This window comes from Carcharodon carcharias, chromosome 22 (genome assembly GCF_017639515.1).
Source record: "Carcharodon carcharias isolate sCarCar2 chromosome 22, sCarCar2.pri, whole genome shotgun sequence".
NCBI lineage: Eukaryota > Metazoa > Chordata > Chondrichthyes > Lamniformes > Lamnidae > Carcharodon > Carcharodon carcharias.
Genome location: NC_054488.1, coordinates 40,583,818 through 40,600,698, shown reverse-complemented (window position 1 = coordinate 40,600,698; position 16,881 = coordinate 40,583,818). Strand labels below are relative to the sequence as shown.

General features: G+C 40.4%; 1 protein-coding gene across 1 annotated transcript in view; it reads right to left on the bottom strand.

Annotated features, from left to right (window-relative positions):
* Nucleotides 1-15,483, bottom strand: part of rfng (RFNG O-fucosylpeptide 3-beta-N-acetylglucosaminyltransferase) — a 43,042-nt gene extending 27,559 nt beyond the window's left edge. The window contains exon 1 of the mRNA XM_041217392.1: nucleotides 14,765-15,483. Coding sequence (XP_041073326.1) covers nucleotides 14,765-15,313 — 549 coding nt within the window. The 5' untranslated portion in view covers nucleotides 15,314-15,483. The remainder of the gene's footprint in view (nucleotides 1-14,764) is intronic.
* Between the last annotated feature and the right edge of the window lie 1,398 nt (nucleotides 15,484-16,881).

Genomic DNA, 16,881 nt, shown 5'->3' with positions numbered 1-16,881 from the left:
GCTGGGCATCTCTCTCCCTCATAGTTAGCAACCTGCATTGACAAAGCCAACCAGAAAATTGCATTTGCCACCATGGTATTTTTTTAAAAATCATTAAATCATCCTTAAAAAAAAAGCTTACACTGAGTAACCAAGGAGTAGGAGAGAGCCACTGTGCAGGATATCCCAAAATTGAAACAAATAAAACAGCAGGCAATCTTAATTGAAAGGTAAAGATAAGGTACCGAGAAGTTTGGGTTTTAAAAGCACACAGATTGTAGGATGAAAGAATGAAATGCCACCGTCTGGGGCTCATGGGACAGAATGAGTTCAAGTAGGGTTTCTGGATTTCAATAGGGTAGGGATATAGAGAGGAAAAAGAATTTTCCCAAGTATGGGAGCAGTATTCACTTTTTTTTTGGCTTCATCCAGAGTTATCGAAAGAAAAAGCAGCTTTTGGCAAATAAAAAAAGGGGAAACTGCTTCAAGGAGACAATGGCAGTGCTGACCAAAGGCCTGAGGAGGTACTGAAGTTTAGAACGTCAATAGATGAAGCAGGACTAAGGGTGTAACCATCCAGCAAAAATTCGAGTTTGTTAGACTTGTGACAGATGTGTCTTTGAGATGCCCCTTATTGAAGATCATGAAAGAGACAAGGTGTACAGATTCAGCCATGGTACTGTAAAAAGGGCAGGTTGTGCAATGTAAAGGAGTTAATAAATTTAGAGCTCAATTATTAGCAAGACTGGATAGGATTGAAAGGATAAAAGCAGATGCTGGTAACCTGAAATAGGATTGAAAGGAGGTCATTGTCATGATGGGACAGAAAGTAGTGATAAATGGTTGTTCTTCAGATTGGAGGAAGGTTTGTAGTGGAGTTCCTCAGGGGTCAGTGTTGGGACCCTTGCTCTTCCTAATATATATTAATGACCTAGACTGTGGTGTGCAGGGCATGATTTCAAAATTTGCAGATGATACGATTGGAAATGTTGTCAGCTGTGATGGGGATAGTCTCGCTCTTCAAAAAGACATAAACAATTTGGTGGATTGAGAAAACAAGTGGCAGATGAACTCCAATTCAGAGAAGTGTGGGTGATTAGTTTTGGTAGGAAAGATATGGTGAGGCATTATAAAATAAAGGGAGAGCCTCTAAAGAAGGTGCAGATGTAAAGAAGGACCTCGATGTAGACGTATAAAGGTCATTGAAGATGGCAGGGCATGTTGAGAGAGCAGTTAATAAAGTATATAGTATCTTAGACTTTATTAATAGGAGCATTGAGTACAAGGGTAAGGAGGTCATGTTGAACTTGTATAAGACACAAGTTAAGCCTCATCTAGAGTACTGCATCCAGTTCTGGGCACCATACTTGAGGAAGGATGTGAAGGCATTGGCGAAAGTACAGAGGAGATTCACATGAATGATTCCCGGAATGAAGAACTGTAGCTATGAGGATAGATTGGAGAGGTTGGAACTGTTTTCCTTGGAGAAAAGGTGGCTCAGAGGAGATTAGATAGAGGTATTCGAGATCCTGAGGGGTGTGAACAGGGTAAATAGTGAGAAACTATTCCCACTCAAGAGAACATCAAGAACTAGAGGGCACAGATTCAAAATAATTGTCAGAAAGAGTAAATGTGATGTAAGGAAAAATTTTTTCACCCAGAGGGTGGTTAGAGTCTGGAACAAACTTCTTGAAAAGGTGGTTGAGGCAGGTTCGATCAAGATAGTCAAAAAGGAATGGATTGCTACCTGAAAAGAGAGAATGTGCAAGGTTACAGGGATAAGGCAGGGGAGTGAGACTAGGTCGAATGCTCTTTCAGAGAGCCAGTGCAGACTTGATGGGCCAAATGGCTTCCTTGTGCACTATAAAGAGTCTGTGATACATAGTGAGAAGGAAGGCAAAACCCTACAGAATCTCTAGAGGTTAATGCAGAGTCAGTAAATAAGCAATCAGTTTCAGGATAGATAGATAAATAAAGGCAGATAGATAAGGTAGTGATCTGAAAGGATACCAGAAAGTCCATGAATGTAGTTTTAATAGAAAGTTACATAACAGTAAATTATTTAGAAGTGTTTAAATCTTTGGAGATATCAGAAATAAAGGTCGATACTTTTACAATTATTAACCACAAAAATGAGACAGGTAAAGCATTGATGATAAGGAATAGTCGTAAGGATGATAAAAATGTTTTTATCTGCATATATAAAAACTTTTAGTAGTTTTGTCCGTTAAAATCAAAATCAATTATTCTTTCATCTACTAAAACCATATTGAAAGAGGTAATCTATGTTCATCAGTATTCACAACCTGTTATCCTCAAGTTTTATTTTTAATCTGAATAACCCCATTCACTGTTTCAATCCATTACCATGGCAACTTATCCATCTACTTTATAAAAGGCATCTTGTATGTTTACACTAGATTCAGCCTTGAATTCAACTCTGAATGTGCTGCAGCCTCCAAAACACACAGTTAGACACCCTAGATTTCCAAGCCTCCAGCTTTCACAGTGCAGCTTGGCTTGTTAGTTTGCAATCGCTTTGCGTCAACCAATGTTGAAAGAGCCAACAACAGGTGATAATAATGAAAGCTTCCTTTCCTATAAAGTGCACGTTTCTTTTGCAGTTGTTATGGAATTAGGGATCTGAAGCACTGGAGTCAGAGCAATCATTTTTAATAAGACCTGTAGTCACAGAACTGAAATTGTATTAAACTAGCAGTCCAGCCAAGTATGGATGAATACTGGATCACAGGGATTTAAATAATTCAGCTACAGCAGTAGCTTACTCAGTGACTGTAATAAGTTTGGGATGAATAATTAGCTAAAGTACAGGTGAATATTACCTCTTTTTTTAAAATGAAATGGTCATTTAACAATTCATTTTAGTGAAAATGTAGTGGTATTGGTGAATATAGGGAAATGTGCTTAAAGTTGGGTTGTTGCCCACCTTTGGATGCCCCAAGTTCTGTCACTTTTCATGGATCCTGAGGCCAATTTTAAAGACAGAAACATACTATCCCAAAGATACTTCATTCCTACAGCATATCTAACTGAAAAAGGTAATGAGCTCTTTGCTCTAAAAAGAAACTCATTAATGGACAGTATGACAGAGGCACAAGTACAAATTCCAGACTTGACAGACACAAGCCCTCTCCTAGGGATCAGATTTGCCAATTTTAAACTGTAATTGATACTACTTCAAATCAATTTAATGGATCAAATGGTTTGCAATCTCTATTTCCTGTACTAGAGTTTCAATCAAATTGTTAACCTTAGTTCAAGGGGAACTTCTCTTGCTTGTGAAGCAAAATCTGTCTCCTGACATACTGAACCAAACATTGGCATGAACTACCACCCTGAAACTCCAAAGAATGGCTATCTAATTCCCTGAACTGAAGAACACAGGGTCAACTGGAGAACTAAAGAACAAGGGGAAATATTGAGAAACATTTGCTTTTAAATAAGTGATTACTAGGCAGTGAGTCTCATTAGGTGGTTCAGGCGATATCATGTACTGTGAGCTATAATTCAATTAGTTTAACCATCATCAAACCCATCCACACCCAGAGATGAGATTACAGCCTGGTGTCACTCTGTATATCAAGAAACACAAGAAATAGATGTAGGAATAGACCATATGGCCTGTTGAGCCTGCTCCTCCATTCAGTACGATCATGGCTGATTTTGGGCTTCAACTCCATTTTCCTGTCATATCCCTGGATTCCCTGAAAGACCAAAAATCTGTCCATCAAGTATCCAGTAAAAAAAAACCTGTTGGATTGGTAAGCAGAAATGTATTCAGTGTTTATTTTCTAACAGTGGGCACTGTGGCAGTCATAACTCTCCATACAGCTCTTACATGATGTCTTCCTCATTAATAATTGCTGATGTGGTGAATGACCCATACCACAGAGAACTGCAGACTCCTGTGGTTGCCCTGAGGACAGTAGAAAATCGGCGGAAGAGAAAACCTTCTCGCAGGAGTTATTCATAAATGAGTCTGGCATGCAGCCTGGATTCTGACTGGATTGGCCATTCCAAAATCATTCCTTGGGTCAGAAATACTGAATACGCTAATACACTGAATATTGTATATTGTATCAATGTTGTCAGACAGGTAAGTTATTTGAAGTATTGCCCAGTGAAAATTCTAAGATTTTGGCATGTTTCTTTTTATTTTTATTTCTAATTCCGACAGTTCAAATTTCATCCATGTAAACAAAATACACCGGGCACTTGTCATGCTGTTAACGCTCTCGGACGTTCACGTGTGCACAGTACCGGGTTCTTTGAGGCCTTATTAAAAGTAGCTTTTAAAAGTCCTGATGCTTTAGCTGAATAATCGAGAAGAACGTGCAAAAAGAAATGCTTTAAGGAAAATATCCAGGTTGATTGTTGAGCCAGTCTAAACATCTCTACAGCTCAGTACAATACAAGTCTATTTTTCCCCTCCCTCAAGTAGATTTCTACTGGACAAAGAAGCACTCACAAGCTACTGAAAAACAGGCAGAGCTGCTGTGTTCAGCCAGGGCAATTCATAAGACAATAGCACAAGAAACAAATAAGTGAGGTAGCTTTGAAAACTGGTGAAAAAATTTGTTTACTGGATAATTTCATTTCACCAATTCATACAAGCATTTGTACCACCATTTGGACAGTTTAATAATTTGCCTGGTCTCTGCTTCAGAACCTTTGCAGGTCCCTTTTTGGACAGGTACCTAGAGAAATTGCAGTCAAGGTCACTCGAGCCCAACTGCAAGATGTGCAATACATTAAAAATACAGAGCCCACAATCTCATTGTGCAGGATCTTAGGCAGAACAGCAACATTGTGAGGTCACATCACCATCAGCCTTGTTACCTGGTGACAAGCAGAGGATGCCGTCAACTGGTCTGGTGACTGTACACAACAATGCAACATATACTACAGAACATAGATGTAAGATGCCAGTAACGTGTTCACTGTTGGACAAGAACGGTATGCAGCTTAGTAAGACTTATGATCCCAACTGATGTTACTACTAGACAAGTCAGATCCCAGGGTGGAACTTGACTTGATAGATCCTAACTTTTATTTTTTGTTTAGAAACATGGAGGGCAGCTACTGAACAGAGTCACAGGAGTCAGCTGATGAACTTTTACCAAAAGAATGAAATATATATTAAACAAAAGATAAACTATACAATATTACAATACTCCTTCACCCACACCTATATCTTAACAAATATATTCAGATTTGTAAGGATAACAAGTTACAAAAGCTATCTTATACCCTAATGTTCACAGTAAGTACACAGTCCATGTAAACCGATAGGTGACCTGTGGTCAGGCACACCACACTCTGAAACCAAGTGAGAGATGCCACCCTAAAAAGATGCTATGGATCTCATCAACCCACCCCAGATGCTTGTCACACCGTAAGCCAACCAATCTCACTGAACCCCAGCTTGCAACCGAGGGTTTCCAATCAACACTCTCAAAGAACCTGCTTTGGAATCTTCTCCCAAACGACGCTTTCTCTTGGACGCCTTCCACAAGGGTCCACCTCCAGGGTTTCGAACTCTCCTTCCAATGTTCCCCTCCCCTGGATTGCCACATGCATTCAAGCTTCACCTTCTACGCACTCTCTCTCAGATACTCAGTCGTACTCACAGAACACCATTGCTTCACATGCCTTGAGTAAAAAGAGTTACAGGCCTCTGGCTGTCTCCTTGGACCTTCTGGCTTCTCGTAAACCTATTTTGCTTTAAGTCTGCTTTCGACAGCTTTCTCCTCTTTAATTTAGAACCCTTCCTCTGCCCCTTGCTTTCTCGCCCACTGAACAGGATCTTGTTCCAGATTCCTGTCCTTGTCCTTTGACTTAACTTAAAGGGCTTCTTGGGACTTTTCTCCTTTCTCCTTAGCACCTGCTCCCTGCAGTTCCCACTCCCAATAGATCGCTGACAACTTGGTTTAACTTTAGAGCAACTCGTCTAAGATTCTTAGACTTATTTTCCTCAGCAATCTGCTAGTATGTCCAGCTAGAAAGAGACTTAAACTGCTTCCTCCACCTTAGAGCATAATCACCAATTGAACTCAAATGGCTTTTCTGTTTCTCCCTGTGCATGGGTCTCCTGTTGCTAGGCAACAGCCCAGTTTTTCTACCTTATGTTTGTTTTAACTCCCCTTCAAGAATCATAAAACCTTATTAAAATGCAGGCATCTTTTAAAATTAAACTAAAACTCAAGATCCCTCCTTTCTTAACAGACAAACATAGCAATACAAACCAAACAAACTTAAAACTAAATTCAGTCCTAGCACACGTAAATATAGATACAACTGACTTAAAACTCTCTATTTCCTAGCAAAAGAGGCGAACAGTTTCTTTAAAAATTGACTCATCATGACCCCAATATGTATTAGATGTAAATATACTTTCTCCAATGCCAAGTCAAAAAGCTAGAAGGCTGGTACAAAAAATAATTTAAAAGACTAATGGAATGTTAGCCTTCATCTCAAGAGGGCTAGAATACAAAAGAGTGGAAGTTATGCTACAGTTGTAGAAACCTCTGGTTAGGTCACATCTGCAATACTGCATTCAGTTTTGGGCGCCACATCTCATCTCAGGAGTTATATACTGGTCTTGGAGGGAGTGCAGCACAGATTCATAAGAGTTAAATTATGAGGCCAGGTTGAATGTCTATTCAATTTGTATTCCCTGGTATAGAAGGCCAATGGATGAACTAATTGATATGTTTAAAATGATTAAAGGAGTTGATAGGTTATGTGGAAACTATTACTACTGGTTGAACAATTCATATCTAGGAGGCATAACCATTCAGGAGTGATGCCAGCATGCAACTCTTCTTACAAAAGGGTTAGTGGAAATCTGGAACTCTCTGCCTCAAAAAAACCTGTTGATTCTAGGTCAGCTGAAGAATTCAGAGCTGAGATTGATAAATTTACGTTCAACAAAAGTATTAAGAGATATGGAACAAAGGTTGCTACCAACACAACTCCTCCTTCATAATTGCAAGATGAGTAACAGACCTTTCCAGTGCTATATTACTTATGGTAGTGAGTTACTCATCGCTATAGTCCCTTTGAGTTATCAGTTTAGACCACTCACTTGGTACACATACCATATCTGACAGGTCTTTGTCCCCATTGCATTCAAATATAGGCAGTGACAAGCTGGCAAAGCTGGTGTGTATTTTTCTTTTCAATAGAAACCCTGCCAATAGTACTCTGTAATTAGCCAAGTGAGATGGTCGGGTATGACTCTCTCCCCCACTGATTTTCATTCCCTTCCTGCAGACAAGCAGCTGGCTCTGCTCTTTACCTCCTCTCCCTCAAATTTCTAGTTTCAATCAGAAACTTGATATGTAGAGCATCAAGGATGAGAATTCATGCCATGTCTCTCTGTGATGCAATGCACTGACACACCAAACTGCTGCACTTCTGGCCTACGCACAGTTTAAGGCTCCTAAGGCAAAGCACTAAGCAAATGATTAAAATAATACAATTGGCAGGAAATCCTTGTTTACTGCAGTCACAGTTGGTTCAGCAATCCTGGAAGTGAGTGGATAGGGATGTGCGGTTTTGGTGATGAGGTAAACTCAGGGAAAAAAATATTAGTAGGTACCCTTTTTTTTTAGGCCTTATGGCATCGATATGATCAACTTACACCAAAAATATCTGGCATATATCATTTGCTGAAAAGAGGTTTCCCAGTGTCAGACTCTCATTTCCTGCTGTATAAATCAGTCAGATGTAAAAATGTTGCCAGGAGAGGAAGCAGCTTCTTTCAAAAAATTATTCAATCCACAGTACAGGAAAGGGCCATTTGGCCTTTGCATCAAATTACTTGATCTCTGGCCTATCTCCAGTGCATGGTACATAAAGGCTAGTGCTCACTCTTCAAATGCAGCCGTCTTCTCGACTCCCATTTCCCTATTCTTACCCTATATCCTTTTAAATTCTCCCTTTTCAGGTATGTTTCCCCACTGCTCTTTTGAATGAAGTTATTGTCATGGCCTCAATAACTGCTTGTCTGAAGAATTCCATGTTCTTTACATGTGAATTTTTATAACAATCTGGCAGCTCCATAGTCTATTTTTTGTTGCTAGCCTACAAGTTACAGATCTGAATTCATTTTCACAATTTGCCATGATGGATTTTGAATGACTAATATTATAGAAACACAGAATGGTTACAGCACAGAAGGCAGCCAATTGGCTTGTCACGTCTGTACTGACTTTCTGAAGGAGCAATTCACCTAGTGCCACTCCCCACCTTCTCCCTGTAGCCCTGCAGGTAATTATGCAATTTCCTTTTAAATGCCTCAATTGAATTTGCCTCCACCACAATATTAGGCAGTACATTCCAGATCCTAACCACTCACTGGGTAAAAAAGATTTTCCTCATGTCGCCATGGTTCCTTTTGCCAATTACCTTAAATCTGTGCCCTCTGATTCTCAATCCTTTTGAGTTTGAATACCTCTTATTAAATCTCCTCTCAATGTTCTTCTCTACAAGAACAGTCCCAACTTCTCCAACCTATCCACGGAAGTGTTCCTCATCCCTGGAATCATTCTCATGAATCTTTTCTACACCCTCTCTAATGCTGTCACATCCTTCTTGAAGTGTGGTCCGCAGAACTGGATGCAATACTCCAGTTGAAGATGAACCAGTTTTTTTTATACAGATCTAAAATCTTGCTTTTGTACTCTATTGATAAAGCCCAGGATACTGTATGCTTTATTAGCTGCTCTCTCAACCTATCCTGCCACTTTCAATGAATTATGCTTATATACATCCTGGTCCCTCTGCTCCTGCACCCCCCTTAAAATTGTACTCTATTTTATATTGTCTCTCCATATCCTTCCTACCAAAAAGAATCATTTTACACTTCTCTGCATTAAATTTCACCTGCCAATTGTCTGCCCATTCCACCAACCTGTCTATGTTCTTTTGAAGTTCTACACTATCCTCCTCACAGTTCACGATACTTCCAAGTTTTGTATCATCCACAAATTTTGAAATTGTGTCCTGTACTCCAAGATTTATGTCAATATATACGAGGAATAGCAGGGATCCTTACACCAAACCCTGGGGAACCCTGCTATGAACCTTCCAGTCCAAAAAACAACTGTTAACCACTACTCTCTGTTTTCTGTCACTCAGCCAATTCCGTATCCATGTTCCCTTTATTCCATGAGCTCTAACTTTGCTCACAAGTCTGTTATGTGGCACTTTATCCAATGCCTTTTGGAAGACTATATACACCACATCAACAGCATTACCCTCATCAACCTTCTCTGTTACTTCATCAAAAAGCTCAAGCAAGGTAGCTAAACATGATCTGTCTTTAACAAATCTATTCTGGTTTTCCTTAATTAACCTGCACTTATCTATATGACTATCAATTTTGACCCAAAAATCATTTCTAGAAGCTTGCCTACCACCAAGTTAAACTGAATGGCCTGTAGATGTTGGGCTTATCTGTGGACCCTTTTTTGAACAAGGCTGTAAACATTTCTAATTCTCCAGTCCTCTGGCACCAACCCTGAGTCTAACGAAGACTGAAAAAATACGGCCATTGCCTCCACAATCTCTCTCTCTATTTTATCCACTGCTACTGCTGTCTCCAATAAGGCCGGTGCCTTTCTCTCGCTCTCCTTTTCTCTATCTCTCTCTCCCCCTTTTATCCACTGCTGCTGCTGACTCCAATCAGGTCTGCACTCTGCTCCACACTGATGGAATTTTCATTCACTCTCCCTCTTAGCCTTGTAATCTTTTTTTGTTTTACTTTTATCTTTTATAATCATTCCTGTAGTTTTCTTCTATATTATCTCCTGCATATTAATTGCATGCTTTTTAAAATTTATTTTTTGCCCTAGTGTCTCTATTTATTTCCAAACCCCACCACCCGCTGCCTTTTACTCCTGATCAGAACGTTTTTAACATATATCTATCTATTTTGTATTTAAATATCTCCCATTGCTGGTCCATTGTTTGGTCTGGCTCTTAAGCAGGTAACCCTGGTTAAATCAGCTTTCATCCCACTGAAATTATCTATTTTACTTTGGACTTCTTTCCATTTTCAATATGAATCCAATTAGGTGATTATTGTAGGGTGTTGGATACTGTTTAGTAGGTTTTAATGAAATCTTCATAGTCTTAAGTAGGTCAAGTGTATGTATTTCTTAACCATGAGAATTCTGTGCATGTATACAGTAAAGGGTTCAAGCTAGGAACTGTCTCCATGCTTGCTTGTACACACAGCTCTGTCCAATGCTAGATTGACCCCTAGGTACAGGTCATGTGTTTTCTTACATCTCTGTGTAGGTGGGGCTGTACTCAGTCCCACATTAGCCCTATATATGCCAGACTCTTATACTACAATTATGGCCATAAAACATAAACATTAAATGTTGGAAATACTCAGCAGGTCTGGCAGTATCTGTGAAGAAAGAGGCAGTTAATGCTTCAGGTCTCTGACCTTTCATCAAACTCTGCGCTTGCCATTTCTGCAAGGGAATTGCCACTGGCTCTGTTTAGATGAAATTCACCCTGTCTCAGGGCTTCTGCACTCCAAAATTTGTCCAATGCCCTTGAAATCTGAAATATTCCCCTCCACACCATCTATCAAGGCATTATTACAATCTGCTTGTCACCAACTGGCTGGGCTGTGGAAGTGGGAGGACCTGCTTTCAATCTGATATCTAATTAGATCTTAAATCTAATATCATGCTCCTCAAAATCCCTTTGCAAGACTATAATCTTGTGCTTTCCTATAACATTGCTTCCAAAGTGAAAAAGTTACTTTGGTTGCTCTCTCTCCCTCCGCAGAATTCTCCCCATCCACTCTGTTATGTCCTTTACAATCAAACTTGAGAGGAAAAAGACTATTCAGGATTCCTTGTCAATGTTGCAGAAAAAGCTCTTGCTCTATCCTTCCACTTCTGGAGGATTATATCAATTGTTTTTCCTTGACACCATCACATCTTCCCCCCCCTACCCCATTGCCTCCCCCACCAACTCTAGCTAATTATTTACTACATGGTGGTGTTATTCTGCTCATGACTTTGCTCCTTGCAACTGCAGTCAAAAAAGTCTCAATTTAATGGTAATGAGCATAGCAAAGTAAACAAATTATTAATTACACAAGAGATTTTTCATTAAGATTGCTGCATAAAATTTAGAGCGTGCGACACTGAAATCGAAAAGCAGATTGTAATAATATAGGCATGTATTTCAAAGGGTTCTGATGAAGAGATGAACCCAAAATGTTAACCTCTTCTCTTTCAGATTTATCTACTATGCAATTCCAGGATTTTCCTTTCATGTTTCCAACATTTACAGCTATTCTTTTTATCTCATATCATTTAATCTAATTCACACCAGCAGTTCTGGAATGCCACTTCACTGATTGGCACTGCAGCTACAGATTCTAAATCACCCTACAGCTTATTTGGGGCAACTCTTCTTTAAATTTCCCTTTTGCTCTATAATATTTGGAAGTTCCACTGCATGTGATCAGAATGCACCATTCTGCTACAAATCTGTGACTCTTTACCTGTTGACACAATTCTTACATTACACCCAATGCTGAAAAGTGAAGTGCATCTAGAATGTTAATGTTGAAATTGTGTTGCACTAGAATACATGCTTTAAGTTGGTGATTAAGCACAGCTGTCCCCAATTGGGAAAGGATTAGAAATCATTGCAAGAGTATATAAACCAGTTCACTCTGTATCAGAGGAATTGGGAGAGTCTGTGACTTTATCGTCTTGTTTTAAGATACATGATAGCTTCAGGTTCATTCTTCCCCTCATTGGAATTAACACTAAACCCCTTTCTTTGTGGATTGTCAAATTCACATGAACACCCTGTTATCATTACATCCTAATTTTGTTCCTTTTGGATTTACAAGTGAACAAAAACAAATCAAGGGATCACTAATATTTCTTCCCTTAGTAAAAAGGTTATTTAAACATTTAACCCCGTCACAAATCTATCCATCCATGTTCTGAGATTTGGAAGTGTCTGACTAAATTAGGATTGTGTTCATCTTCCTGCAAAGAAGAATTAACAGTTTGTGACCACGTACCTGCCGCACTGTGGTTATGGAGGGAGATCTCCTCACAGAAACAACACAAAAGTTTAATATGCCTCCCTATCTGACAGTCCTCAGCATTAACTAACATCTGGCATTCATTTAAAAGAAAGGAACCAGCAGGGGATGGGGGAAGGGGAGAGAGAGGAAGGTACAGAAACAGAACAAAGAAAAACAAATTTAAAACAATGAGGCATTTTGAAAATCACTTCTTGCACAGACTAGGGCTTTAGATTCCATTCAAAAACAGTGAGTGATTGATAACACTCAAAGGGGGCGTAGGAGGCTTCATGTTAAAAACAGCAGAGAACCTCCTGTGAAGCAACAGTTTTGATTTTCCATGTGTTTTACTTTCAATTATATATTTTCTGAGAACACAGCACTCTGAATTTTTTTTTATTTTATTCCCCTTCTTTCAGTAGGGTACAATGTTCTGATATTGCAACAACAAATAGTTCAAACCATAGTTTGATCAATTTGGAGTCTTTATCTGCTGAAAACAAATAAAATAAAACCTGAGAGTCAAGGTCTATGGGAAAAAAATGCTGCGAGTGACACTTACTACTGTTCACTCCTGAACTCTTGTATATGACCAACATCAAATCTCCAGGGGTTAAAACAATTCTCAAAATCAATTGAAACGTTCAAACTATAGTTTATATTAAATCAGTTCGCTATTTTTCTGTAAATATGGTTGATCTAGCTTTTTAAAAAAGGAGAATTCTAATGGGTTATCCAGCCTAGTAGGCCAGCACTGAACGGACAACTTCTCCAAGCTGTGGCAAAGAGGGTCAATCCTACACATCCAGCTTGTAATTGCTGTATTTAAATTATGGTCTAAAATATTTTATGGTGGATTTGGGTTGAATGATATTGGGTTTCTCCACATCTCCTTTAGATTTCTATATAACTGCAAAAGGATGGAATTATCATGAAGTAACCAGAATGTAAATGGACATTATGCAAACACAAGCATTTCTTCAATGTTGTTCATGCCTAAACATGGGCAGGTAGATTGGTTCTGCTGATGATTGCTGTAAGGGATTAAATTATGTGTTTCTCAAATCAGCTTTTGCATATATTCTAGTTGAAAGATGTTCTCTTGGAGATTAAATTTTTGAACATTAAGGAAAGAAGGGCTCCCTGAACCTTTCTGAAAGTATTTTACCAGTTTGCTACCTGTGACAGCTTGAAGAACTTCCATATCAGGCACAGTAAGAGCTATATGCAGCATGTGTTGTCAGGACCTCCTGGCTCCAAGTGGCTGCTGAAATAGCAGCTATAGTGAGGGTTGCAGATAATTCACAGCATCTGCAAACCAGTTATGATGATGACTATACTTGTTTACAATGACCTTCTCCTAAGGGTGGAACAAATAGTTCCTAACTCATCCTTTAGTAAAACAAATAAATCCAGTGTAAATAGCCAACCTTCTTATTAAAAACTAAGCAATCGGCTTACTGAAATCAAAATGCATCAGACTTAGACAGATCGTTCATTGTTAAAGCAGGTAGTGTATTTCAAAAGCCTGCTAGTTGCTTTGTGCCAAAAAAGACTTACAGTAAAAAGAAAAATCTTTGACTAATCACGAAAGGTAAATGCCATGGTACAAATTTAACCAGGAATTAGATCTAGGGTCACAAGGATTTTGTTCGTCTCATCATACTAAACACTAAAATTATCAATGGCTCAGTTTTGTCCATTACCTCTCCTGTACAATGATAATGTACTTTTAAAATGATCCTAACACACTGTTGCTTCCTGGAGGAAGAGTGCCACCCCTAGGAAATAAACAACAGCATTATTAATACTCCACAATATTAATTAGAATTGGCTTAGCAATTCTGACACTCAAGAGACACTCAATGGAGAGTGCCTGCCAATACCGTTGTATAAATGTTAAAAACCATTTCGGGGCAAGGAAAGAGACATGATGAAAGATATGGATAAGAGCATATTTTCCAAGTACCTCTCTGCTCATTAGGAATGTTTTGTATGATTTGGAACAAGCGTTTTGGTTTGACCAGGAGTAGTAACTTGGAAACACTACAGGATGGTCAAACAAACGTTTGGATAGGGTTAGAAGCAAAGAGGTCTTGAAATTGTACCCAACGCATCATACACATTGGCAACTTTCTTCCAGCTTGATTCTGTAGCAAGGTTCAACCATTAACTTTTGTTTTAACTAAATTAAATGGGAAGCTGCTGTATACTGAATAAATGTCTTAACTCTGTTTACTGAGCCATCTGAAAAGCAATGTGGAATTGAGCCATACAGATCCAGGTTTGGCTCTTGGTCTATGCTGACTAAGCGGATGTGAGCAAAGATGCCAGCAGAATGATTTCAAGTAGTCTCAATATCCCTGAGCGAGGGCGAGGGAAATCGATTAGGATACCCATTCTTTATCAAAGATCCCGGCCGGTATATGTGTGTATGAGGATGTTAGTTGATGATAGGATCAGGGACAGTTGTGATCGCCTTCACAATCATGCAGCCTGCCAGGATTCACAGTCTAGATCACATAAAGAATGATTCACTGAGACCAGATACAGCACAGCAGTTGTGGCTGTGGAATGGACATAGTCAGCACCTTCGGTGGGGAGGGAAGAGTAAATTCTGGAGAAGCAAAACAAAATCTGAACTGTCTGGACTGTACCTGTACGGCTTCCAAGTAAAGAACTCACCTGTTCCTGTACCAGTGAGATCCAGGTCTGAAAGAGCAGATCCAGTCTGGCTTTGTGATACTTCCGAGTCGTTTTCACAGCAATAAAAATGTCACTGAGTTGCATTTTATGTTTGCTGTGCAGGGGGGCGTCCCACAGCAGCGCTGCAGCTTTCTCCTCCGATCCAGGACCAAGCTGAGCAGTCACTGTCGGGTTCTCCACAAAACCCTGCAGCTCTTTATCTTTGACACGAGTCCGAAGAAGTTTGGCTGGTTTTGCAACTTGGTGCCGGCTAGACTCCCTTTCTATTGCGCTGCTGGAGTCAGTCATGAACCGCCCAGCTGAGGGACGTCTGACGGTTCCTGTTCGTGCCTCCAGCTCGGAGATGCTTCCATCCTCGGTTGCATTTCCAGGAGTTTTGGGGGATTGTCTCAAGGGCCGCAGGGGTCGCGAGAGCTGCAGATCCGAGGGTCCCCACTGCTGGAGTCCCATCAGGAGCAGAAGAGAAGCGCAGAGAGTCAGGGAGAGCAGGAAACAGAGTTTACTGTTTGCACTCCCACGTAAACGCATCGTCTGTGCTCAGGTCTCAGCCCCCGGGGGCAGAGAATCTGCGCTGGGGCAGGTCCAGGACCGCTCCCATGTCTGATGGGACCCCTGAGCACCTTCTCCCACTCTCGCACAGCCTGCTGTCACAACCGCAAACTCTCAGTCAGACTAGTTCGCTGGCAGCAGTGTTTGTTTCCAACTCCGAGGATCAACAAGCAGACAGCGGACATGCAAGAGCTTACAACAGCTGGGTAAATGCTGCCCTTCCTTTGAACTGATCGCCACCTCACGTGGAGGACTAGTCTGCTTCCAAATCTAAATTACACAGGACAAAACTGCCCCCCCACCCCCCCCCCCACCCCCTTGTTATAGTTACTGGTTTCAGGACAGAACTTTGCCCCAACTTATCCAGCTTTTCACGTTTTGTATTTTTCTCCATAAAGTGAAAAAAATTAAAAGTTTTGAAAAATTGAAGCATAATGTTTTGCTAAATAATTGGGAGGGGGCGGTTTGGGGAATCATTTCCTCCTGGTTGAGACCAATACAGTCTATTAAATCCTCTTTTGTCCAGAGTAATGGTAATACCATCAAGTAAGTCAACACCACTGAGTTGGAGGCAGTGGCATAGTGATAATGTCACTGAACAAGCTGTCCAGAGGCGCAGGCTATTGGTAGCACCACCACTGACCAAGCTGGCAGACTCCTAAAGGACATAGCTGCTTGACTGGGTGGGTCTGTGATAGGTAGTGAAGGAACCAGCAAGAGGGAAAAACCTACTTGACCTTGTCTTCACCTATCTACTTGTTGCAGATGTATCTGTCCATGACAATGTTGGTAGGAGCTAGTGACCATCTAACAATCCTTATGGAGATAAAGTCCCAACTTCACATTGAGGATACCCTCCATGGTTTTGTTGGCACTACCACTGTGCCAAATGGGATTGAGCTCAAACAGATCTAGCAACTCAAAACTGGACAGCCATTAGGTGCTGTAGGTCATCATCAGCAGCTGAACTGAATACAACCACAATCTGTAACCTCGGGGCCCAGCATATCCCCCACTCCACCATTATCATCAAGCTGGGAGATTGACCCTGGTTCAATGTAGAGTGCAGGAGGGCATGCCAGGAGCAGCAGAGGCATACCTAAAATTGGGGCGCCAACCTTAATTGAAGCTACAACACAGGACTACTTTCATACCAAACAGCAGAAGTAGCATGCAGTAGACAGAACTAAACAATCCCCAATCTACGGATCAGATTTAAGTTTTGCATCCTGCCATATCCAGTCATGGATGGCGGTGGATGATTAACTAACCGGAAGAGGAGGCTGCACAAATATCCCCATTGTCAATGATGGTGGAGCCCAGCATATCAGCAAAAAAGACAAGGCTGAAGCATTTGCAACCATTTTCAGTCAGAAGTGCAGAACGGATTATCCATCTCAGCCTCCTCCTGAGGTTCCCAGCATCATAGATGCCAGTCTTCGGCCAATTTGATTCATTCCATGCGATATCAAGAAGTAGCTGAAGGCACTGTATACTGCAAAGGCCCTGACAGCATTTTGGCAATAGTTCTGAAGATTTATGCTCCA